At 32.5% G+C, this 26,685-nt stretch overlaps 1 protein-coding gene across 1 annotated transcript; it reads right to left on the bottom strand.

Moving 5' to 3' along the window:
- Nucleotides 1-1,728: 1,728 nt before the first annotated feature.
- LOC130649131 (capsule biosynthesis protein CapA-like) lies at nucleotides 1,729-26,285 on the bottom strand. The gene is made up of 7 exons (XM_057455349.1): nucleotides 26,147-26,285; nucleotides 19,500-19,750; nucleotides 6,505-6,652; nucleotides 5,539-5,700; nucleotides 5,155-5,385; nucleotides 4,360-4,484; nucleotides 1,729-2,682 (listed from the first exon to the last, which is right to left on the bottom strand). Exons 2-7 carry the CDS (start codon nucleotides 19,676-19,678, stop codon nucleotides 2,457-2,459), a joined length of 1,071 nt encoding a protein of 356 aa, XP_057311332.1. The 5' UTR covers nucleotides 19,679-19,750; nucleotides 26,147-26,285; the 3' UTR covers nucleotides 1,729-2,456.
- Between the last annotated feature and the right edge of the window lie 400 nt (nucleotides 26,286-26,685).

Genomic DNA, 26,685 nt, shown 5'->3' with positions numbered 1-26,685 from the left:
ATAGACAATTAAACCCTCCAACTATTAAACCACAAGTTTTACAAGAAAAAAATGAAGACGATGACAACCGATTTTTTTGTTTAAGTTTAGTATAAAAAGAGCATGGATGCAAAGAAAAATGCAATGGCACGGGTAAAAATTTAAGCTTTATTTGAAGTCAAATTTGAGACATGACACTTATTTTAAAAACTAATACAGTATTATGTGGTGGTATATATACAGATATTTTATGTTCCACATATGTTTCAAATCTTACAGTAGCCAAAACAGTATAATCTACTAAAAAGGTTACACGTTCTACTCGCTTTTTTGTTTGTATTTTGATTTTCGGCACCCAAAATCTTTTTTTGTATTTATTGTTCTTCTTTTTTGCCGAATTCTTCTTTAAGCAAGCAAAAGGAGTAACAATACTCGTACGTTTATAGCCGCCATATTTATTTACAAACTTTTGCCGCTCATAAAATTGATTGAAAACCATTTGGGTAAAACGGAAACGGAAATTATTTCTATACACTGCCGAGCAACTTTTTTCTTAATGTGGAAATTATTTCTTGATCGGGAAACCAGTTTTGTTTTTTCGGTTTTTTCGCAGCTTAAACACATTTTTTAAAAATTTTCAACTTCCACCACTGAAATCAGTAAAAAATTAATAAAAAAATTACCAAGGCTTTTTAAATTCTGCCGACCAGTTCTTGTGCAATCATCAACACGAGAGTTGCCGTAGGTTTAGCACTTTTGTAGCACTGAATTTTCGTATATAGTAGAAAGGGAGAACTGCTTTGTTTTGAAAAATAATACTTTCTAGGAACCTTTAATCTTGTGTTTAAATTTCTACTTCTGTTAATTGTCTTGGTTCCTCAGTAAAAACACACATATTGATAAAGAGTATTGTCGATCGAGTTTTAGTAAGAAAAGCATGATCAAATGTTTATTATGCGTTCCCTTACTTTTAAAGAAACCCCTTTGCCACATGGATGTTCGCTAATATAAATGGAATTCCCTAAAATTGGAAATATGTGGTTACCATTTTCAAAATCAAGTGAACATCGTAAAACTCAAAATAACGACCTGATTGAAAAATTTTTTGTAAAAAGAACATGATCAAATGTTTAATGTGCAGTCTCTTTCTTTTGAAAACCTTTTTTGCCAACATGAATGGTTAATAGCTATAATAATAGCTATAATATAGCTATATAGCTATATAGCTATAAATACCATCCCTCAAAAACTTCGGTTTTTAGTGTATTTAGAAACTTGTTTTCTTTCTCTTTTTAGATGGCGCACAAAGGGAGTGGGTGATGTAATTTTTTAATACGTGTGATAAAAAGAAGAAAGCGAAATCTTCCTTCAAGTCATTGTTATTGTTACTTTCTCAAAACTTTGAAGCTGATTTAAAAATCTTGATAAAGTCGAAACTCGTTACAGCGGATTCTTGCGGTGTTTTCGTGACTTCAAGAAAATGTTTTCATAACAAATTACGATTTTTTACATTACCACAAACCACAAGCCACTTTATTGGTCTTCTGTTTCCCGGAACGAAATGTCACGAGGTAACACAAAAGTCTCTGTTATTTTCCGAGTTTCCTGTATTATTTTCCGGTTGAAAGAGTAAATCCTACGACGAAATTTCTGCACACTTTTTCGGGTTGTACAACTGAAAGGGTGGATTTAATTTTATAAGCTAATAATTTCGCAGGGCTCTCAAAAGCTTGGATTACCAGCGACCAACTCTGACAATATTGTTTTATCATTCTGTGGAAAATGGTGTTAAAAAATTTAAAATTGCTAAAATTGTTATTCGTTTTTATTAGTTTCGCGTAATCTAATTTTCTCGTATCTTTTGAAAAGAAATATTTAGCACACATTTAATATTCATATAATAAAAATATTTAAATATTTTTTCTGCATTTTTCTTGCGGGCAGTGCGGAAACACGAAATATATAAAGGGCGACCCCGTGGATTTTTTCACAGACTAACGACCGGTACGTACTAAAACATCGACCCTAATTTCACTGAAAGTCAATAGTAAAATACAACCTCGGTACTTGGCTTTTCAACCTCGTCTCCAGTGCTGTTTTACGCTTATGATATTCTGACACGACGGCTGCGTAATAATAGTCCTGGTCTAGGCTAATGATATACGGATTTTAATCTTAAGTGTGGTTTTAAATAGAAACAACGAGTTGGACAGATTTTGTTTGTTTAAAAACAAGATGATGGAGCGTGCAGAGTGAAAAATAGTGGCACGAAAAAAAAACCCGCAGAAATGAAAAAAAATAAAAATATTATTACATATTTAGAGAAAAGAAATATTCTTGCGGTATTATCACAAAGTTAATTCACGCTAAAGAATTTTAAAGAGATCATTCGCGAAAGTTTCCCACAAATGTTTAATGCACATATTACACTTTTTTTAATTCGTAATTCAAAGATTTTTTTTCAATCAAACTTTCAATTAGTTGTCCACACTTTTCGGTTTTTTTCCAATCTTCGGTTTGACTTTTCGTTGATCACCACATTGTAGGATATTGCAGTCACTTGGTCCCCCGCAGTTTTCATCATCTTCCCCGCAAATAGTCTGCCACAATGAATTATCTTTCTTTTTCACGTACATACAATGTTTTTCGTTTACAGCAATTTGAGTGGCGAAATACTTTGCTTTGTTCTTTATTAGACCGTTCCTAAAAAAATTTTAAAAAAATATGTGTCGTTTCCTAAATCGTTTCCTACAACGAAGTAAGGTTTCTTGCTCGTTACACAATATAAGAAGCACATAATTAACACAAACTATACGCAATCATTCAAGATCACGTTTTTAAGAATACCTTATGGAATAAGTAGTTTGTGGACTGCTTGTGGTTTTGTTGGCAAAGGTTCGCCCAACATAGCATACCTTATACCAGAAATTGAAAGTGGAACAAAATTAAAGATCACGAAATTAAATCGAAGGGAATTGACGCGAATAACAATAACCATTTTTAAATAGTAATTTAATTTAACGCGATTAAGCTCAATTGACTTACAAATAGCGTTAAAATAAGGAAATTTTTTTAAAAAAATTAAAAATTGTTTCATTGATAACCATTGATAACCCACCCCTATTTATAACTATTGATACTTCCCCTCCCCCCTCTCCGATTGATAACCATTGATAACACACCCCCATCCTGCTAAATCATATAAGGTGAACCTTACAAGGATGACAAAGTATACATGTGAACTTTATTAAGAGGCACTTAATTTAAGAATTTTCAAAATTCGCGTTAATTTTCGTCTTCTTTATTTTGTTGCAATAAGGCATGTTTAAATTAGGGAAATAAAGGAAGGACTGTGATTTGATCAGTTTATATCAGTTTATATCAGTTTATATCGATTTAAATCAGTTTATATCAGTTTATATCAGTTTATATCAGTTATATCAGTTTATATCAGTTGAAGTTATTTTATTCTGGCAAAATCATTGTCATTTTAATTCATCATGAACGCTCAAGCTTATCAAATCAAAATTAATTAATCGGAGCAATCTTCTTTTTCAATCCGTTCGTTAAAAAATTTACTTTAAAGCGGTTGTCCATTAAACCTCATGGCCACACCTCCTAACGTGTAATTATTATGTAAATTTTGTTTCTGACCACACTATCTGTATTTTGGCAGGTTTGGGAATTGCAACGAGTCAATTTTTGACCATTTGCAGATTTGCATCTTTTTCAACAACAAAAAAGATTCCGAAAATTTTACCATCTTCAGTGTAGTGAAGATTTGGCATATTGAGCTCGGACGCTTACACGCTTGAAGCAGAAGCCATAAACACGTCGCCGTACGTCTGTCTGCCTGCCAAAATTGTATCTCCAGGGGCTAACGACCAGTTTTTAAATATATACTTTCTTTTTATAAGAACGTCTAAATTTCAGACGAAATGTGCTTATTCTATACTTTTCCAGCCTGAGTTGTTCGTATTTTGTGTCTTATAGGTAATTATTTGGTTAAATATACGAATGAAGATGATTATTTTTATAATTAGAAGAAATACATGAGGTGGAAATTATTTTATTGTACACACTACGCATGCCAGTAGAAAGAAAAAAAAATTGTACGTGAGTTTTTCAGTATACACTAACATTATTTTGTTTTGTAATCTATGAAAACATCCAGGCTAAATACGCTCTTATTATGTTCTTAATTTTTGGCAAAATCTCAGCCTTAATGTTCTTATGAATTAGGTTCTTTGAACAAAACTTGAATGCCATAAAATGAGAATGCACTGAGATCGAGAATAACTTGTTTTACGTTTTTCTTGTTTTACGTTTTGCGTTAGTTAATATTTTTTATTTTGAATGAGTTTCAGTACAACAACTTACTTATCGACTTCTATCTTAACAATTCTTCCAAATGCCGTTTCGTGGGGTTTCATGAGTTTCACTTCTTTGTACCAGACATCGTCTACTTGTGCTTTTGATATGTTGCCCTCTGTCTTCCTTAAATCCTGGAGAATAAAAAAATACTTGGTAGTATTTATCAACTTTCTGGATAAATACTTTTTTCATTTGTAAACATTAAAATTTGCGGACAGAGGAGAAACTACAAGTGTTGATAAATAAACAACTAAAGTCTTTGTGCACATACTTTTCATTTTGCACAGACACAAGATTCATGCTCGTGTGAGTTTATATAGGATCACCATGAAAAGACTGCTTTGTATTTTGTAACTCTTAAAAGCACATTCCCTTTAATCAAGATCAGCCATTTAGTAAATAAAAGCTGCTAGCACACAGCGCACACACAATACAAAAATTCAATTATGGCTGTCAAGTTCACTATGTGGGTAAAATTAATCAATGCAGAAGACTACAAAATGTTTTTACTATGGAAGTAAGCGTCGAAGTTTTTGATATTTAAATTATTATGCGAAACATAGGCCTCCGTCCACAGGAATTTATTCATCGGAAACAGCCGCTATAACATAGATAGCAATTTTTTAGATGTAAATGCACGATTAGTGCGTTCGGTGATTTCTCGTTGCTTAAACTGAACTGGCTTGTAAAAAGGGAACTTCAACCGCTTATACTATACATACTATCTACTAAAAAAAAGGCAGCACGATGCAACTTATCGAAAAGGACATTTTATAAGTATATCTAGTGAAGGAAACATACATCTAAAAGACTCCCTTGAGTTCCATGCGTCGGAAACAGCAGATTTCCAAGACTGGGGACAACCAGAACATCTTTATGATAGAAATGATCTTGAGTTATATGTGGGTGACACCCAATGATGATATCAGCGTATGGCGCCATTTGAACGATCAGCTTTTGACCAAGTTTCTGTTTCATATCAATGGCATACTCGTCTCCCCAATGCATAAATACAATTACAACATCCACCTTCTACAAAGAAATATTAATGAAAAACAAGAAAAAAAACAAACAACAACCATAGCAACAGCAACAACAACAACAACCACAACAACAACAACAACAACAACCACAACAACCATAACAACAACGGCAATAACAAATGCAACAACAAAAACAAAGTACCTTTCTTAGATTCTTTAACTCTTGTACCAACAATGTCTTACTATAAACCGCAGGTCCCACATTTGCTTGACTTCGGTAATTCTTTCTAAGGCATCCACTAAGTATAGCACAATAACCAAGGAAGCCAATTTTTACCCCGTTTTTCTTTATGATCAAAGGTGTCTATGATCGAACAGTGGCAGAGTGGTCACGCAAGATCCTTTTACGACTTTGTGTTTGGAGTAACAAAGTTTTTTTGATCTAATGATAATATGGATCTGTTTCCAAAGTATTTTTTAAAGAAAATATTTTAAGTAATGAGTATATCTGGTAAAAAGCTAATGACAAGGGCGTTTAGATAATACAATTAAAATAGGGTAAAAATAGCTTACTTCGACGTATAAGCAAAGTTGACTTTACAGAATAGCAATAAGTACTTTTAAGTACTCTAGTTAACAGACATCATTGGTGAAATAATTTTTTGTCAGAAAATTAAGTTGCGCTACTTGGAAAATCACATTTTTCTGATTCAATTCGACAGGAAGCTTTAGTCAACGAACTCTACGTAACCAATTGTCAATTCACCTTAGTGTAGTGGAAGAAAAAATATCAAATCAATATGGCTGCCATTTTTTAAAGAAAGGGGATGCACGATACTAAGTGCAAAAGTCACACAAAAAATAAAAACTATTCCAGTTACAGTTGAATTTTCCTTGTATTCCCAGTAGGATAGTTTATATCAGGCAGCGAAAGCAGTTCGCCAGTTAAAGAGAATTTCCGGTAACAAAGTTCGTATCGGGCAACGAAAACAGACACCTAGTTAGAAAGAATTTCCGGTAACAAAGTTCGTATCGGGCAACGAAAACTGTACGCTAATTATAGTGTCCGCTAGTTGTGGTGCGCCATTTAAAGAACCTTCTACAAGAATTTAGTTGTGGCTTCGCCGGTGCAATACATTTTATCCGTAAATTAAAGAGTGGACTATACCTGTCTCAGGAACTTCTTCCTACCATACGTCACGCCGAAGTAAGAAATGTGAAGTTTCTTCAGATTTTCCACGGTAAGGTTGGCAATCTCTTCTCCGAAGTCCATAAAATGATTATTTGCCAACGTAACAACATCGATTCCTGCGTAACTGAATAAAATACAACAATTTTAAAGCAAACGTGTTATATCTGAACATCTTGGCATTTGCTCTTATGGCTATTTGTAACCATCAAATATTTTTTAGGTTGCCGTATAAATAATATAATTCATGGATAATCAAAACCTCGTCTCCAAGGCTCTTCTACGCTTATAATATTTTGACAGGGTGTCTCCGTAAAAACCCTTGTCCAGGCTGAAAACACACGGACTTTGATTGGATGTGCGTTTTAAATAGAAACGGCGAGTTGGACAGAATTTAAAAGATTTTAAAACAAGGTGATGGAGCGTGGAGAGTGAAAATAGTGCACGATAATAAAACCGCAAAAATGCTGGAAGAAGGATTCTATCAAAAAATATTAGTTGTAATAATGAAGGAACGTAATTGGCTGAGGCTAGCAAACTTTCAGAAAATGTGATTTTTGTGCTTTTTATCCCAAAACTTTGTGCTGAGTGAGGTAACATGTTTGTCAATCAGTCAGGTACATAAGTACATAACATTTCAAGATTGTAATCAAATTTTTAATTATATTATGTAAGCTAGCCAGCATACTGTTAGCTATCATTAATCCACCTCCAGTTATCACTGCACATTCAAATTCAACAGTTATTTTAAACTACAATTTACGACCATTGAAAAAAATTGTTTTTGATATATAGGAACACATTCATTCTCAACTCCAGAACTCTTTGAGTGGTTTTAATCTCAAAGAGCTCTGGGGACGAAATTGGAACACATCGTTTCTGTTTTTACTAGATTCCTTTCCAATAAAATAGCATACTAGATTTCATTTTTATCAAATACTAATTAGTATTGAAAATGATCCTCTCTCAAAAAGCTTGAACCTGGTCTTCTTTGAAAGTTTGTCTTGAAAAGCGTTTACGAATGATTATTCATAAAAGTTTATTCAGTACAAACTTTAATTGCTGATTTATGAAAATTTGTTTCAAAAATTAAGCTGCAAAATCTAAAGCTACGAGTTCTTTTGGTTAGCGCCTGTATGACTAAATAAGTTCCTGGGAGTATATTTAACCCTAGTCTTACTGACAAAATAATTTGACATGCTGTCAATTGGTTATCAGCGTCTTTGAAATCACCTAAAATCAGGAACTACGATCACTGGTCAATTTTTTTGAGTCTATTTCATTAAACCACTTTAAAAATCTACCGTACCCAATTGCCACCAGTGTTAAACGGTTTGAAATTATTTTAAAAAATCTATAAAGTTCTCCACCTTGAAAGAACAAATGGAGGCTTATTTCAGTGTGGGGGCTTAATTATTCAATTCACACGTTATATATCTTATTATAGGGCTTATCTGAAAGAAGGGTCTTAATTAGTCATGTATATACGATGTGGTTCGAAGATAGGTAGCCAAGACAGTAGATCAAACACTCGCTAAAAAACCTAATTATCATAGCCAAAATATTAGTATTGAGCAAAAAACGGTGAGCCAAACAGTATTTTTATGAAAGATACTGTTTGGGCTTCCATTTTTCATTGTTGACATTTTAAATAAAAATAAATTTTCTTTATAAAGCTTTGTAAAATACATGACTTTTCGCAATTTAAGTGGGTGAGAAAAGATTAGCAGCTATCCTGCTAACATGTATGTACATAAGCAAGCGTAATAAGCCATTACTGAATAAAAATAAATCTTGTCCTTCTACTCAAAAAACCATGTGTTCTTTCCAAAGTGTAGTTTTAGTCAGACCAACTAAATGCATGTTCCAATTTTAAACAACTGATCTGACTACTTAACAAAACAAGTGTAAACAATTTTGTTGGTCTGTTATGTATAGCTAGCTAGCAGAAACATCACACCTACGCAAAATTTATGCACAAATGTCCCAACCAGCTAGAAAAATACCACGTTTCGAAACCAAATTTGGGTCCGAAAACACCATAAAAAGAATTTATAGCTAAAATGAAATTACCCACAAGACATATTTTGCTAAATATCCTAAAAAAGTACTAATCAAAGAAAAAGTTATGTAACTATCTATGTAACACATGAAAGTGATAAACCAGAGAGCCTAGGTTGTCTTGTATTAGTATGTCCCAACAAAATCAAGTTTATTTATTCAAACGTTACCACATTTTATTGATAAACTAGCCATAGTTACCACTAATGCGCCCGAATTGCCAATAACGATTTAAAAAATATGAATTAGAATGGCATCGAAATTTAAAATGGAAAATGGTGGATATTGATGCATGATACGGGAGCGGAAATGTAAAACGGAATCGAATGGAAACTTGTGGATAAGCTTATTGCCCTGGCACGGTTGTTTCGTATCGGACAAAATTTAATTCCATATACCCTCTCAGTTAAAACAGGATATCTTAAGAAGGAAAGAAGACTTTCATATTTTGTAAAAAGAATATTTATCTCAGATAAATTGTCCATATTATTAGCAGAAAAAAAATTTGAACATCTGTCCGAAATTGGTAAATTTAGGCCAAAATGTCTACAAACGTCTTGAAAATTATCATTTATATGAAAATCTTCCACAATATTTCTGGAATGAAGTTAAGAAATCACTTTTTTAAAAGTCAGGTAAGGTAAAATTTTCTGAAATGAAAACTTAGTTTTATTACGGAGTTTCATACCGCGCAGGTCTGCCCACTAGCGAAGCGCTTGTAGGGACAAATTTTTATATCCCCCGCAGAGCGTAAGGCATTATTGAATTATTCACTTTTTCCTTTGTATTTTCACTTTTTAAACTGGTGCGATATATTGATTTTACAATTATTTAAAGGAAGGATACTCAGTATTGACATAAGATTGTATATTATGAAAGTTCAAGACCTAAACTTGGTTATTAATTTAATTGCTTCAAGTTGTGGGGTACGCTCATCATGAAAAGTTGGCAGTCAAAAGAGAAAGAAATCTTATTTTATTAGCTAATTACATCACAAGTTTTAATATTGTCTTAAAAATATGACAGTGCTGATCAAAGAGGAATTGCTAGTATGTCATTCAAGATTTATATAGCTACTAGATCAGCCAAAATAATGTAGCTCCTTAAACACAAGTAAAGAAAACAATGGGTTTTTTCCTAAACTAATAGTTTCATGCTCATTAAACAGATACCTAGCTAGCTATAATATTAAAAAACAATTCCAAATTTTCTTATTTTGTGTTTGCTAGAAACTTTATTTAACTAACCAAGGCGGAGCTACCTGCATTTTTTATAAACCAAATTAAAAAATGTCAAAAAGCTGGCTGTATCTGTCGATTGTAGTTTTTGTTAGCTGGGGGTCACACTGGGTTACTCATATATATCGTAGCCTTATTCATACAGTAATCAGATATATAGGTGGGCAAGTGCCCAGATGCTATAAATAGGATCATAAAAACTCATTTCTAATATCACTCAACTTCAAAAAACATTAAACAGTGCAGTTCGAACACCAACTTAGCCTTAAAAATTGCTACGCCTCAATTTTGCATTGGAATAATTTTAATCTGTAAAGTACAAAGTTATACTGTGGTTAAAATAAACAAATTTAATGGAAAATAACTTTTTAAACAAATTTAGTGACTTTAACTGTTTTCGTCAAATATTTTCGGTTGCCAATTTTTTCTTATGTCAATGTACCAAAATTACTATAGATATCACAAAATTGTAAAAGTGGACCTTGCCTAAATTTATTCTTGCATTTTACCAAAATTAAGAACACAGTAATACAGTGTAACATGCTATTATATATATTATCCCTTATTATATATCCCTTCCTAGCTAGTTATGTAATATTTATATACAATAATTTCTAACGAAAAGTCAAAGCCAGTGATTATGTCATTAAAGTGTGTATTTTATTTTCAATCGATTTCATCTGTGCTCTTTTTTACATAACTAGTTAGCTATAATTTGCAAATAAATCCTTTATTAAATGCTCTTCCAAGTTAATCCATGTCAAACTTGCAGATCCATTTATAGCTAGCTAGCTAGCTAACTTACTGTAAAAAATTTCCTTTAAGTCTTTCTATAGCTAGCTGTAATTTTTATTTCTTCTTGCCAAAGTGCACTGATAATGATAGAATAGTGTTCCTTTTTAACCATTACTTTATTCCTCACAACACAAAAGGTATATGTAGCTAGCTTGCAACAGGAAGCTAACCCCTAAAACCAACATCAACAATATGTCTTCTCTTGCCTCTCTATAAAAGTCAGTAATTTTTCTTCGATTCCAACATCTTACCCATGTCAATATACCAAGAGGGTTAGCAACACCATTTAAATGCGTTATTAAAAAGCAAAACGTCAGTTAAAGTAAAAAATTAGTTGAAGAAACATCAGGCAGGATTTTGCATCTCTGCCTCTTTCCGCAGCACTAACCAGAATAGTTGTGAAAAACTGACCATGAAAGTTATTTGGGATATCGAGACAAATGAAAACAAGCCAAAAATTTGTCCCTACAAAGCCCTTCTCTAGCGCCCACCCTGCGCGGTATGAAACTCCGTAATTGTTGTCCGAAATTGTTTAAAGGCTTAATTTTGGGCCAAGTGTGAGAAATATGTTAAAACGGCTTTGAGAGCCTTAATGTTTCTTTAAAATTAGTTTATTAATTGAATAACAAACATTACTTTGGATTCTGAGTCTATTAAAGATGATGGAGATGAAATATTAATCTGTTCGAAATTGCCCAAAGGATTATATTTGGGCGAAATTAAGAAATATGTTAAAAACCGCCTAATGTATACTTATAGTTAGTTTATTAACTTGTTAAAAAACATTAATTTGGATTCTTAGGCCAGTAAAAATCATTTAAATGAAATATTAATCTGTCCGAAATTGTTCAAAGGATTTTTCGGACCAAATGTGTGACATTTTTTAAATAAAACGTCATTTAGAATCAATGATGTCAACATTCCTAGCTTATCATATTTATTATTATTACAGTTTAATCGGGAACGAGTTTACATTGCCGTATTTCAAACTTTATGAATTAGCATCCAATCTTGTGATTAAGCTAAAACAGCTAGCTAGCTATAGATGAGTTGCGAATGTTTACAAAGTTCTGTAAAAGAAGGACCACATAACCAAATTGAATCTTTATGCTAATTTATAGATTTTTAGGAATATAAGGTTAAAAAAGAATTGGAATTGTTTTTCTCAACTATTACCTTCGCTGTTCAAGAGCAGACGTTCTTCTTACAGTTAATATTTTCGACCATAGTGGTATGTTGTTTATATTTTTATGCCTGTGCACATGCGTGCGCATATCTATTGTTCTTGACGCAAAACATTATGTCATGCCGCAACTCATCTAAAAACATCTTTGATTGATAAAGAAGTATTAAGTTGCTTAGCTATAGAACACGATGCAAACTGCTAAACTAGAGAACCAGAACATAACTACTCTTTACAGGAAAACATAGTACAGGAGAAACAAGAACACAAAAGATAACAATTTCCCATGCTAGGAGTTTGACCGTACATAAAACAATTTTTCAAAATCAAGGGCGCTCTAATGGCAGAAAAATAATATCAAACCCCCTAAAAAATGAAGTACTTTACTGTTTTGTCCCATACCACGTGCTCTTCCAACTTTTAGCTAGCTTCAAAACTGTAATGTCCTGTTGTCTTGCTTATTCCAACATTCTTGAAAAATTCCCAGGATCTGTTCTAAGTTTAATTTCATCATAGTCATATAAGACAAAAGACATTAGAGTTATCCTTTTCCTTACTTACTGTTAACAGCGTAGGCAACAACGTGGTTCAGACAAAAACAAATATTGAAAATAAATTCACGTGGGCTGCAGAGATATTAAAGCGCATTAAACGAGGCAAACAAAGCTCCATATTACCATAACAAAGGATCTAGATTAACTTTTTTCATCGCAACAAGGCAACAGCCTTGTTGCGATGAAAAATGAAAAACAACAACAACAAGGAGAACGAGACAAAAAAACATTTTGCTCGTTGAGTGTGTTTTTTGTCTTGGTGGTACCAAATACGAAGGTTGTGTTATATCAGAGCCGGGTTGGATGATTGAGCAAAGACCCCCCCCAGCGATGTAGAAAGTGGAAAAAAAATTCTCCCATACACAACACAAACACTATATACCCGCGGTCCATTAAATATGCATCTTAAAGATTTCATCACTAGAAAATATAGTTTCAGGATGAACAAATAATAACTTGGTTTGAATTAAAACTTTGGAAAGTTAGGTGTTGAAAAACGTAAGCAACCAAACGACATCGTCCTCGCCATGTGGATGTGAAGAACGAGGACTCGATCAAGTTGCTGTACTAGCTGCAGAAATTGTAACAGCGAGACAAACTCATTAATTATTTATATCGACCAATATACTGGTTAGGAGAAGCAGCCTATACCAGGGTCTTGTTTAGCCGTCGAGTAAGCGCTATCGGCTATGACAGGAAAAAAGCCTGGGGACGAGGATGGTGTATTTATAATGGCGGTTGAGTTAAACAGGATTTTGTGGGTAGAGTTGCGAAAGTTGTGAATTTAATTTGCATAAGAAAAAAGGTTATTTTATTACCAAATAAAAGAGGTTAAAAATAAAATATCTCTGCTTTTGATCACCCAACCAAGGATCATAAGAAAAATACGATTTTCTATCTTCTTATAAATTTACGATTTTATAGATATTAACTCATCAAATACTAACGTCGAATACCAAACACACCAAACACACTGTCTCTCAAATGTCCAATGTCCTTATTTATACTGTTTTTGCAAGTGTTCTAGAATAGTCCAAAAGATTACGAAATCTGGAATAAAGTAATGTTTCTAAATATAGCATATATGACGCCCTAAGTGTCTACCATATTGAATACTCGAAAGTTCTACATTCTACTATGCACACTCGATTATTTACACGATAAACTCGATTATTTACACTTCTTCAGAACAGCTTTTACTCATCATTGACTATTTTGCGCGAAGCATGACAATTAAAATGCAAATGATCAAAATTGTTTTTAATTTCAAAAAAACATCGTTTCTATTTTCTTTAGGTGACAGTAACCCTTTAAAAATAAGAATTTTGTTTTCACAGGTACTAAAGGTGATTTGCGGTTTATAGCGCCCTTGTCACGATTTTATAGGTATAACCTTAACACTACCGTAATGCTTCGAATAAACGCCCCCTCTATTAAACGCCCCCCCTGGAATAGACACCCCTTCTTTTCAGTTATTTTTTAAATAAACGCCCCCCTCGAATAGACTTCCATATCAACTATATTGAAATTACTGAATAATAACAATAACACTCCCGAATAAGCCCCCATGGGGACTTATTCGGGAGTGGGGGCTTATTTGTCAAAATGGGTTTTGGGGGAGGGGCTTATTCGGGAGGGGGGTTATTCGGGAGTGGGGGCTTCATTGATCATTTACGGTACTTACTTTTTTCCTAAATCTTAGGTTTAAGGTTGGAAATTTAGTTTTTCGCTTTTGAAGTTCATTCTCTAAAACATGTGAATATCTTTTATTTTCTGTTGTGAAGATATATATTATAGGCATCCTTTAAAACTGCGAAAGAGACGAATTCTAAAAAATTTAATACCCCCTCTTTTAAACGCCCACCTCGAATACCTCCCAAAGAAAATGTCAAAAAATTTAATTAACAACCCGGGCGTTTATTTGGAGCATTACGGTGTTATGTTTTACCAAAAATATTCAGTTTAAACAATTCCTCCTTATACTCAAGACCTTATAAATAATTAATTATTTATGCCGAATGTACGCGGTTATAAAATTTTACAGAAAGATTAAAGAGAACGGTAATAGCAACAAAAATAGCGCATACCGTAGAAATTTATGACGATTTTCTCATAAGAAGTGCAGGCTTGCACAGTGCAGTACTACTACTTCACTCAGCCAGCCTTAACTTCCGATACCATTTTCCTTTTCCTTTAAAATTTTCCGCATTTCTGGTAAATCATGTATCTACAAATGGTGTGTAGCAATATTTTTTAAAAATCTGAAACACTGTTTTTCTACGGCTGGTGTGAAAATTCAAGAGTTTTCCTAGCAAAACCAGAACTAAGGTCGTAAAGAGGACGCTTTTAGCTTTCAGTGGTTAAAATTTGTATTTCTAGCCACTTTTTTACTTAAGAAAAGTTTTTCAAACCCACCCGACTTTCAGATCGTTTTTCAAAAATGGCTGACACACATGCTGCAAGTTTGTCAAACTATGCCGAGTTTGTAGTCTATTACAGACTAAATATACATACAAAGTAGCAGATCTTAGTTGAAGCATAAAGAGGTCCCATTTTATTGATGTGACACAGGACAACCCAGCGTTACACTTAAATAAAATATGCCAAAAATGTCACTTGAGACTGAAAAACATACGAGATAGAGGCTCCACTCCATAATGTTGCTAAAGTAATATTGCTTGGGAACCGCATAGCGACACATACTGCAAGACATGCAACCATAAACGTAACGTTTCCCTTGGTGGTCGACCAGCGAAGAAGAAACAATCTGGGAGGCCATCCAGTAACAACGCTATTTGGACCTAGGAGGTTATTTCAAATCTACTTGCAGATACTCCCGCAAAAGACCAGCTACCACATATTCCTCCCTCAGACCTGGATGAAACATTGAATGCCTACTTAAATCTTTGTGTATGCAAACTGTGCAATAACATCCTACACAGGCCAGTGTTATTAGCATGCCCGCACAGTTTCTGCATGTCCCAGCTGCCTCCGCCCAGTTAAAGTTGGAATGGCCTTGCCTTCTCGTTCACATACAGATATGGTCAGCTGTTTACAGCTAAGCTGTGAAAAGAAATGTGGCAGACTATTCCCCATCGAAAACATAACCTAGAAAAGTGACCACGAAACACAATGTTACGGTAAATTAGTCAAACTAAACCCCAACAAAACGTTTCCATTCAACAAAAGGGAAGAGATTTCAAGAGAATTAGAAGATACTGCCCTTACTGTCATAAAACACAAAATGGCACAGTCAAACCTCCCAAATCAAAGTATCGAGTTCAAGACTGGTGGATCCAGGGTAATTTTACTATTTTTCGTTACAAAAATTCTTCTAACATGATTCAAAAATTACAAGTATATATACGTTTTTATGAGAAACAGGAATTGTGTTCTTATAGAATTAAAAAGGTCTGGTGGATTTACAAAACGCAAAAATTTATTTCTTATAAAAACGTATACACGTGTTCTTATGAAAAACCATTCAAAAAATTGATTTGTTTCATACAGTGTAGCGAATTTAGTGGATTAAAATTGGGTCATTTACTAAAATTATTTTTTAAGGTTGAAAATTTTGACCCTTATTTGTTAACCATAGAAATTTGAGGATTCTTAAGCCACTTGTTGAAAATCAGGGTTATTAAAGGTTGCCAGGGTCTGCTAGACACACTGTCATATAAAAATGTAGTTTAAACATTGCATGTATATATAATATGTATGCATGTATGTTTTTTTTAAAAATATTGTACAAAAAATAAAATTATTATATTCTTGAATGTACATGATATTTTCAAGGAATATTAAAGAAATATATACATAAGACACTAAATGAATAACGCAGCTGTTTGTACAGGGATATTGCCACCTTAATTTATCCTAGATGGTAATCATGAAATGGCTAGTAGCCCATCTTTGTCCCCAGGATTTGTTTTCTGATGTAAACGCCTAGCGCTTACTTGACGGCTAAACAAAACCCTGGTACAGGCTGAAATTTATAACAAGTATATTGGTTATTGACGTTGTTATGCTGTTGCAATTTCTGCGGCTGGTAAAAGCAAATTGATCGAGTCCTCGTTCTGCATTTGCACATGGTGAAGACGATGGATGTTGGTTGCTTATGTTTCCTAAGGCTTGAATTTAGAAAGTTTTATTTCAAACAAGTTATTACTTGTTTACCCTGAAACTATATGTTATAGTAGTAAAATCTTTTAAGAAGCATTATTTATCAAAAGAATGTGATAATAGTGATTGGCTAGATAAAGCTGATTTTGTTGGGATATACTAATACATAACAACTAGCTAGCAAACTTTAGGTCTTAAACCTTTGCTACGATCCCTTCTGTTCACTTAACAAGCAACTTTCCCAGATAAACTATGGCAAAAGTCTTCTCAAAAGCAACATATGGAGCGTTTAAACAACAATATAGTGTGTTTTAGTGTGATAAACTCACTGATAATGAAAACAATCCGAAGGGTGAAAGGCTGGTTCACATTATCAGAAATGTGTTGTAAAAGAATTAGCTATAGGTTCTAAAAGCATCCAGCTAAGACACCTTAAAGGCTCTAACAATCTTATGCCTGACCCAAATAGGTTATAGATTAATTTACTTGTTTATCACTCTAATGTGTCATATATTGTAAACCTACAATCCTTGCCCAAACTGTTGAAACACTTTAAAATTCTGACTTTTTTACATACTTTCACTCGTGCACTCCCCAGAAAATGTTGCTCTCAAGATTTTGTGAAGACAAAAGATGGCTGCTATGACTCTCCAACATTGTGTAAAAGGGGAGAGGATAAAAAGAACCGTAAATTTGTACTTATCGTTTTTTGGGCCACTTATGATCAGATTTCGCATTTGTTGGAACTATTTTGGTGTGGATTGCAGCTAGCTACATCTGTTTTTATTCTGTTCGTTCAAAATCTTCAACAAAATGTGTCTTTTGCATAATTTTATTTCAATTGTTAAACCTTTTTGAGGTGTTTTCAGACCCAAATTTTATTTTGAAACCTGACATTTCTCTAAACTTACATGTGAATTAATTGTGTGGCAGATTTTATATTCGTTTTTGTAAACAGTTTTATTCCTGTGCCTGGCAGTACAAAATAAAACAGAATAAAGTTTGCACAAGCGTGATGTGCCTGCTAGCTAGCTATACCTAACAGGACACAAAATTAAAACTTTTTAAGTAGTCACATCTGTTGTTAAAAATTAGAAATTGCGTTAAACTACACGTTTAAAAGGGCATGGTCTCTTTACTTAGAAAATAAGTGAAAAAATAAATTTATTTTTAGTAATGGCCTATTACACCTGCCCTATGTACATGTTACCAAGATAGCTATAGCTATACATATTTTTTCTCACCCAGCTAATTTGTCAAATGTCATGTTTTTTACAAAGCCTTAAAAATAAAATAAAAATAAAGAATCTGTTAAAATAACATTTTTTATTATATGGTTAGAGTTTTTCTCGCACTCTGATTGGCTAATCTACACGAAATATATGCAATATTTTTATTTTCTACCGAGTGAAATGTTTACTTATTTTTCTCTATTCTACAATGCAAAAGTTGATATTTTTTCCTGATTGGTTATTAAGTCGCTGACTAAAGTTATTGTTTTCTTGAAAACAAGAACTTGTCGGCAAATTTGTTCCATAATTTTCATCTCATAAAAAACGTAAATTATTTCTACGAAGCAAACTAACAATTAATCATAAATATTCACAGTTCCATTATCCTTTTGTTCCGACATAGTCATTACAAAGAAGTGCCAGTACTCCCTCCCCACCGTAGAGATTTTAAGTTTAACTGTGACTTTGGGTTAGTGAAGTTATATATATATATATATATATATATATATATATATATATATATATATATATATATATATATATATATATATATATATATATATATATATATATATATATATATATATATATATATATATATATATATATATATATATATATATATATATATATATATATATATATATATATATATATATATATATATATATAGCTAGTTAAAGAGTTTTGTGTTTTATTGAACCGTTTAACATGTTTATACATCAACGGTACTTATTAAGCAAACGTAAATATTTTCGCGAGATAAACGCAATGGAACGATTACTACAATAATTTACCGAGTATATCATATTACAAAGCTTTATAATTATAATTTTATGATAAACTAGTTATCGCACTTGTATTCGCAAAATATCGTCCTATACTTTTCGTTTTTTAGTTCTCGTATATTTCACTCGCCTAAAGGCTCGTGAAATATGTAAACAAGAACATAAAAACCTCAAAAAATATTTCCGATATTTTTCTTGGCACTGTGCGATAACTACTCACTATTTTTTGATTAATTTTTTTAACATGTCATAGTAAGGAGTCTTTCTGCGTTTAAATTATTTTGCAATTGTTGCATACATTATGAAGTGTTAATAAATTTTATGTGTCGGACCAATCGCATTACAGAACTGACCAAGTTGTACCGGGGGTTTCTTCCTTGCTCGGCCGAGACATTAAAAAGGGAAAAATTGGGGACGAGGTTTGCTTGTTAAATTAATTAAAGTGGTGTTTATGTGAGATCACAGGTACTTTACTAAACCTTTTTTTATACAATAAGATGTGTGGTAAGGCCAATAAATTTTGCAAACATAACTACAAAACACCGTGTCCAAAACAAATGGTCTTTAAGCTCACGGAATTAATTTGTTCTGTTATTAAAAAATATTTTTTTGGTTCTGCATTGCTGTGTTCATCGCTTTAATGTTTACATCCAGACTGCTTAATCGAGATGATTTTCTGTGCTTATAACATCATAAAATTATTCCATCGTGTAAACCCTCTCGGTTTTCTGAGCTACTCTGCTTTCATATAAACTGCTGAGCTACTCTGCTTTCATATAAACTGCTGAGCTACTCCGCTTTTATGTAAACTGTCCTAATTAAGAAGCCATTTGCATGACAGCTAAGTGGAATTAAAGCAAAGTAAAAATCATTAATCATACGTTTAGTTAGATATAAAGCTTTTCAGATGTTTCCTGTGCAACTAAGAAAGAAAAGAAAAATTAGGGGAGAAGCTAGCCACAAGGTAAAGGACACAGGTTAAATGTATTATTTTAACTTACCTTAAAGCTGGCATTGCGTCCAAATCAGAAATTAACGTTATTGCTTTTTCTGGGTCGACTTCTTTCAACTTTGAACCTTTATAAGGATGAAAAGAAGTTTCGAGATTCACAATCACGTGATCTGCTTCCGAAAGGTATGGTTTAAGTTGGGATAAAGTTTCGTTATATGTGCAGTTCATTCGGCGACCGTGATATTTGATGACTCCAGAAAATGTTACATCACCACCAAATATTAGCTTCACAGTTTTCGCCTATAATAGATGTTTGAATTATACAGGAAGGTAATTAATTAAAAAAAATATGTACGCTGGATGCTTTATCGGTAGATAGTGCGAATCCCTGTGGAAATTAAAATTTAGTGAAGTTCCAAGTTGCACAACTGCACAACTGGCAAGGATCGTAAATGATTATAAAACAAAACACAAGAGTCAAAGTAAATCAAAACAAATATTGCTTTTTCAAAACTGGTAAAATGTCAACCTGACAGAAACGTGACGAAGAAAATTTTTCTACTAGCCGTTAAACATACAAAATTAAGAAGAAGAAGATTTAACTTTTTCTGCGTGTTTTTTCAGTAATATTTTTATATGATACTTTTACTTCATGAAAATATCTGACGTTCTATTAAAAAGCTCAAAATATTTCTTTTTGAATCAAAGAGAGAACGCTAACTTTGTTTTTGCGGTTTTATCCTGATCTGCACATGCGCACTAAATTAATGTCGTAGATGGCTTCGTCCTTATTCTGTATTTGCCCATAAAAAGTGCGGCAAAAAAGTTTGACTGTCTAAAATGGATCCACCAAAGCCAGTATCACAAGAAGTAAAACAAAATAAACAAGACGTATGATATACGAAGTGTAGCTCGCATAACACATACGTTGACAGTCATAATAAATTCTTGTTTTCGAACGTGTACCAAAATTCAATGAAATCCGAGTACTCCACGTGTCACCATTTCGAAATTTCATCCAGAACATTTTTCACTTCCGTCACTTTAAATACACCTTTCACACAAAATTTAAAAGTTGTACAAAACACATCTTATTTGGACTTTTGAATAGATCCAAGTAAAATGAGTAAAATCTGAGAGTTTTAAGTCTTAAAGAATGTTCTACATTGATTTCATTGACCTTTAAGAAATTGATTTAGTTTGAAAACGAGGCTATTAAAAAGTGCGTAGTTTAAGGATATAACTGTGACTGTGAAACTGCCATTTAGCGAATTGACTGTTTCCAAATCAATTTCAAAATATATAGATGTAATGTAACTTGTGCTTACACTCCGAAAACAAAAGTTAATTTTCTAAATAATCATTAAATATAGATTTGCATAATTACAAAATACGGAAAAGGTGTATGCTTTACATATCCGCACAAATTTTTTCCTATCTACACCCTGCCAATACTTTTAGTTTTATTTGCTTAAGAAATTGTGTTTTCTCATTTATACCTAGTGTCTATACATTATCTTTATGGATGGAAAACCGCGCTGCAGTCATGCAGGACGTAATTTTTAATGAAGTAGTTGGGAAAAGATTGCCAGTTCTTCAACAAATCAGAAAAGGATTGACTATACCTGGTGTATTGGACGTTATTATCGAAAATCCTAAATTGTTTGAACCACTATTTGTCTATGATCCCAGTCACCTACATTGTGATAAAATAAAAGCAAAATTGGACTTTTGCACTAAAGAATACTCGGAAACTTCAGTCATGGTTATTATGTTATCTTAAGGATGCTGATGCTGAAAAATTAGAGAACTTTCTGCTTTATTGGTAGTATGATTCTACCTATGTCTACAATTAAGGTGAAGTTTGGTAAATGTAATCAAATACTTGCTTCTACATGTCTTTTGGAATTGGTAATACCAGAAAATTTTAGTGATAAAAAGCAACTTTATTTGTATATGGATACCGTTTTAAAGGACATTCGCACTGCCAATGCATTTTCCACAGTTTGAGAGGACACTTTTTTGTTTAAAACCTTTTGTTCATTTTTAAGATGTATATATATGAGATTTTTTTAAACTGTACATTTTGTTGAGTCATATTCTTTAACATGTGCCTCATGTTTTATTCAATCATTCTTGGCAGAATTGATATTAGTCAGTAGGGTAATTAAGTTTTAATTAAGTCCTAGCTGTTTCTTCAATGATATTTTAAGGCCCAATTTATTTTTACTTTGTATAACAGATAAGACATTTTTACAAAAAAAATTGTTTTCAAATTTTTGCGAAACCTATTTTTACGGATTTGACCCATTCTAATTTTTTACTGACAAAAGGCCAGTCGTTCGTCTGCTTCAATCGGTCTAGTCCCACCAACTCTTTCATTTTGCGAGATAAGGTCAAAAAATTTTCTCAGTACAAATTTGAAATCACCCACATCCATCCGGAACATTTCCTGAAACCCTTTTCCGTCTTCTTTCAGCAGTTCTTGGATAATATTTGTAAAATATCCTCTTTCTTTTTCTTCTATTCAGCCAGTTTCGTCGGTTTTTCATCATCGGAACCAAATAACTCGTTTAAAATCATGATAGCTTCAAGGTCCTTCATGGTGAAAAGTCATATATTTAAAAGTATATATTTACAATTTACAAATTTGTTTCTCTGTCAAATTCTTTTAAACATGGTTTTTTTTGTTAGGGACATATTGATAAAACAGACTAAAACTATTGATATAATGCCCCGTAATTGGAATTACAGAGATCATTTTTACCTATGTTTTTACCAATAGACTCTTCCGAAATAAAATTTTGTTTTAAATATGGAAGTTTTTAAATTATCAAAGTTTCATAATATAACCGTTATTGGTACTAATGCTCAATTTGATTTGGTCAATAGCCTAACTGAGAAGAAAAAACATGTTAATTAGATCTATCCATGCAAATAATCAACAAGCAACAGTTAAATCTTATAAAAGAGACATTTGAGCTATAGAACGCGTGTTGCTTACAACATAAAACGTGTAAACAAGACAAGGAAACAAAAATCTAATTTCTCATATTCCAATTCAATATACTAATCGAACTCTATTCTGTATTTGGCAAAGTCTCTACGTAAAAATAAAAATGAAAGAAAAGAACAGTTTCACAAAGATACTTACATGAACCTGTGCAGTCATCAAGATTAAATAAATAACATGTAAGCTTTGACAAGGAGACATTCTTAATGTAAAAAGTCTAGCTACCACACTGGTACACCAAGTTTTTGTTGATTTAAGTAGTCTAGCTACCACACTGGCACACCCAATTTTTTTCAATTTTCAATGTGAGTAGTGTAGCTAACTACTTCACTAGTACACCCTGTTTGTCTCAATTATAACTTTATACTTTTCGCGCACGTTAATGATTTCTTGATTTTATTTCTTAAACTTAAAAATCTTAATTCAAAGTTACCGTTTATTTTAGATTGTTTATAAAATATGTATTTGTAAATTTATGCAAAAGTTATAAACAAGATGCCTAAAAATCAACAGCAGATGAGTTTCGTGAACAAACATGAATACATGAATTACCGAATTACCTATTACCGATGTAGAGAATACTATCTATGTTTCAGAAACTGCAAACAAAAAGATAAAAATATTAGTCATAAAATAATAACTAGGAAGACGTAAAAAATATTGAACTCCTTTTTCCAGTTGTCGACTCACAAACTTAAAGGTACAAGCGTTTAAAACTTATCCATAAACTATTCACTATTCGAATCTACTCCACTTGAGTATGTTCGCTCAGTTTTGTTTTTAGGTCTAGTTCCAAATGATCGAGTATACAAATTTTTTTATCTTCACAGCCCATTGTGCTCAGAACATTAATATTTTAGTTTTGTTTCCATCTCTTTAATAACAGCCGTATTACGGAAACACGGAACAGAGACAACACGAGGAGCTATATTTTGCTAAAAATGGTTACAAGCTTTAGAAGGTAATTAATACCTCTAAAGAGATTTTAAAACCAAATTTCGAAGCAAAATTAGCTAGTTCAAAAGGTTTGAAGTTTATTTTATTAGAAAGTTTGAGTTAAAAGCAAGGGTAAGTACTTATATAAAATAAATCATGGATATTCAATATAAATTTTTTGTCATTTTCAGTTATATATGATAAAAACTCCTTCTTAAAAAATCCTTTTAAACATTTTATTTTATTCTATACCATTTATTTCAACAAAACATTACATTAAAAAAGAATATGAAAATCGCACACGAAACTAATGTTGTTAGAAAAGTTTTAACTCGTACTAACTCGTCACATTTTTAAAAATATATTATCCTTCTAAACATATTAACCAACAAAAAGCGTCATTTTAGCCTTCTATGGTCCCGTTTCATTATTTTTTTTTTTTTTAAAAAAAAGACAACGTTTTAGTGTAGCAAAAGTACAAGAAAAAAGTTCTTGTAGCAAGCTTGTAACCTAATTTTTTGAAAGCAACATATGTAATAAACAACGTATTTCTATCAAATTCTGCAAATTTAAGGTATTTTTATTTAACTAATTCAATGTGTCAATAAAAATGCGCAATGACAAGAAAATTTTGATCAAAAAAAATAAGAAAGTGAAGATTTAAACTTACTGTATACAATCTTTTGATACACATTTTATATATCAATAGAAAGCATATATATTGCACTTATTGTTTATAAAAAAAAAGACTAAATGACATGTGGTGAGAATATAGGAGCAACAAACTTGGAAATAAATTTGAGAAAATTTGTATGCACTGTGAAAAGAAATTCAAAATGTTAAAGCTCAGCTTTGGTGTGAAAAAGTTCAAAAATATTTTTAGGATAAAGATAAATATCACATGTTGCATTTGAATTTAGTTTGTTTCTTGTAGCTGAAGTGCTGCACATAACACAATTGTAGTCTTCAGCATGCCATACAACTATGTGAGTCGCAGCTGCTACAACATTGGGTTTCATAATTACATGCATCTTATAATTGTCTGGTTTGCAAGTTTCTGCCTCATTTCAAAGTCCAGCAATAGTTAAGTGTCTTTTTAAAGTTCAAAAATGGTAGCACTTATTCCCTTCAAATCTAGTGAGACAATTTAATTCGAAAGAGTTACATTGACTAATTCCCAAACACCTGATAACATACCCTTCCACCATTTAATAGTTTTTCTGATGAATATGTTATAGTACGAGAATATTTGGTTCACACGATCACAACCATTCATGGAACAATGATAAATAAACATTTATAACAGCCAGTTTACGTGAAACAACTCCTCTCTTATTTATAACATTCGCCTCTTCTTTACAGCATACGTACATGCAGAAGTTACCAGCTTGGATGCTCTTTTGTCTTTCCAGACTCACTACAATTGTTTACTGGATTAAAAGATGGCTTAAGACCATAGTTATTAAAAATGTCTTTGTTGAGGTAAATCTTTGTAGCTAAATAAGCACTCCTAGTAAGCCGTCCCTTCTTTCAAGTTTGCCAAAAGTGCATGTAAGGATTGTGATTCTGTATATAATGGTAAAACAAAAGAAATCTTCAAACAAAAGATTCAGGAGCAGATAAGGACTTTACGCAACGCTGATATAGACAAAAGTTTGCATAGTACGCAAAATGATCCTATTGTAGACCATGAGTCTAGATGAACCCCAACAAAGATAAAAAACCGCAAGTAATAGGACAGAAATATTTATAGCAATAATAGTTTCTATCAATTTCCAGAAAGCTTCTTTCTTAACACTTTCTCTCTTATGAAAAAAGCCCATCTAGACATAACTTGTGATATTTTCTTCAACTCTTACTTTAGCAAAAAAATGTCCTGAATATAAACAACCACTTAGAATTCTCTACTTACAACGCTTCCTATGTAAATGGATAACAAAACTACTTGTATAATGCTCTCTCTTCTCTAAAAAGACAACAAAATCAATAAAAAATGAGAGAAAAAAGAATTCTCTTTAATAGATGTTTGCCCCCACATCCGCTTTTGTCTCTATTTTTTCTGCCCCTCACCTTAGGTGCAGTCCTTTACATTATAAAAGCAAAAATAACTAATTTATTTCTTTGCAACAAAAACTAAATTAAACATGTGCCCTCCTATTGAAGTCCTTTGTTTGCTGATTTTGTTACAAACTTTGGTTTAAAAAGAAAGCAAGTTATGCTTTAAGATGAGTCATGGAGTCTTTGCAGAGAATATAAATATAATTCATTAGATTCATAGCAAGTAATCTCAAAAAACAATACCTCCACACCCGCTTTTTTTTTAAATTCGGTAATAATGCAGGCAAGTTCTTTAATAATCACGGACACCTAAGACAGTGATATTCTGTGCCTGAAGAAACACCTGGTTCTAACATCATCTTCTAAAATTATAAGACATGGGTGACCTGCAATGTAAATCTGTTTTTTCGTTGCTTGCAGAAACATTGCATATTTTGAAACCATGTATTAAAAGTTGCTAAAATGCAAACTTTTGCCCACACGAAATAAAGTTAGCCCGTGGAAAATTTTTCCACGGGCTAACGACTAGTGTTCATAAAAACCTAGAGGCGTATCAAGCAAAAATTGATTTTCAGATATTGAGATTTAAACTTTGTTAACAAATTAATTTTTATTGAACCAAAGAAATGTTTCTTGTCTGTTATTTTTTTTCATCCTTTTTTTGTTGTAAAAACTTTTTACTATCTTACCTGCGAGGAAAGTGTTGGTTTCCAACTTGTAAGTAGCTAACTAACTATGTCCCAAATGCATCAATGATGATTGATCAGTCATCAATGAGGTTTCGTTCACAAAGTTTTATTTTAGAAAATTGTCTTCTAGGGAAAGTCGCAACAGCAACGCAGGACAACATTGTATCTATGTGCAATTGCGATATGTGAATGCTTTTTCCATGCTCAACACGATAGTTTAACATTCTTTCTTGTTCAGAAATGACAACCAGGCAACTGTAAACAACGTTCTATTTAAATGTCATCGCTTAAAAGTTTTAAATGACGATAGATCAAGCAGGAATGCGGTAACTACAGGCACGGATTTAGACTAAGTCAACCCTGTCACGCGACCTAGTAAAAAAATGCCGAGGATTGAAAACGAATTCTGTCGAATTTACCCAGAAACTGAAGATCGAAATATTCCTCCTTGTTTTCTCATAATGCGAATTGGATCAACCAATGTTGACCTGACCTGTGTTAGCCAGTCTTGGCTCTAGGTTATCCTGCGAGGCTTTCAC

Source organism: Hydractinia symbiolongicarpus, chromosome 7 (assembly GCF_029227915.1).
Source record: "Hydractinia symbiolongicarpus strain clone_291-10 chromosome 7, HSymV2.1, whole genome shotgun sequence".
In the NCBI taxonomy this organism is placed as follows: domain Eukaryota; kingdom Metazoa; phylum Cnidaria; class Hydrozoa; order Anthoathecata; family Hydractiniidae; genus Hydractinia; species Hydractinia symbiolongicarpus.
Note: the sequence above shows the minus strand (reverse complement) of the source record. Positions and strands in the feature narration are given on the sequence as shown.

What these genes read in the sequence shown, in the direction of transcription:
- LOC130649131 (XM_057455349.1), bottom strand. Translation starts at nt 19,678, where the DNA reads ATGAACTGCACATATAACGAAACTTTATCCCAACTTAAACCATACCTT. An exon ending in GGAAGAAGTTCCTGAGACAG is followed by an intron (nt 5,701 to 6,504) that starts GTATAGTCCACT and finishes GTTCGATCATAG; the next exon opens with ACACCTTTGATCATAAAGAA. An exon ending in AGTTAAAGAATCTAAGAAAG is followed by an intron (nt 5,386 to 5,538) that starts GTACTTTGTTTT and finishes ATTTCTTTGTAG; the next exon opens with AAGGTGGATGTTGTAATTGT.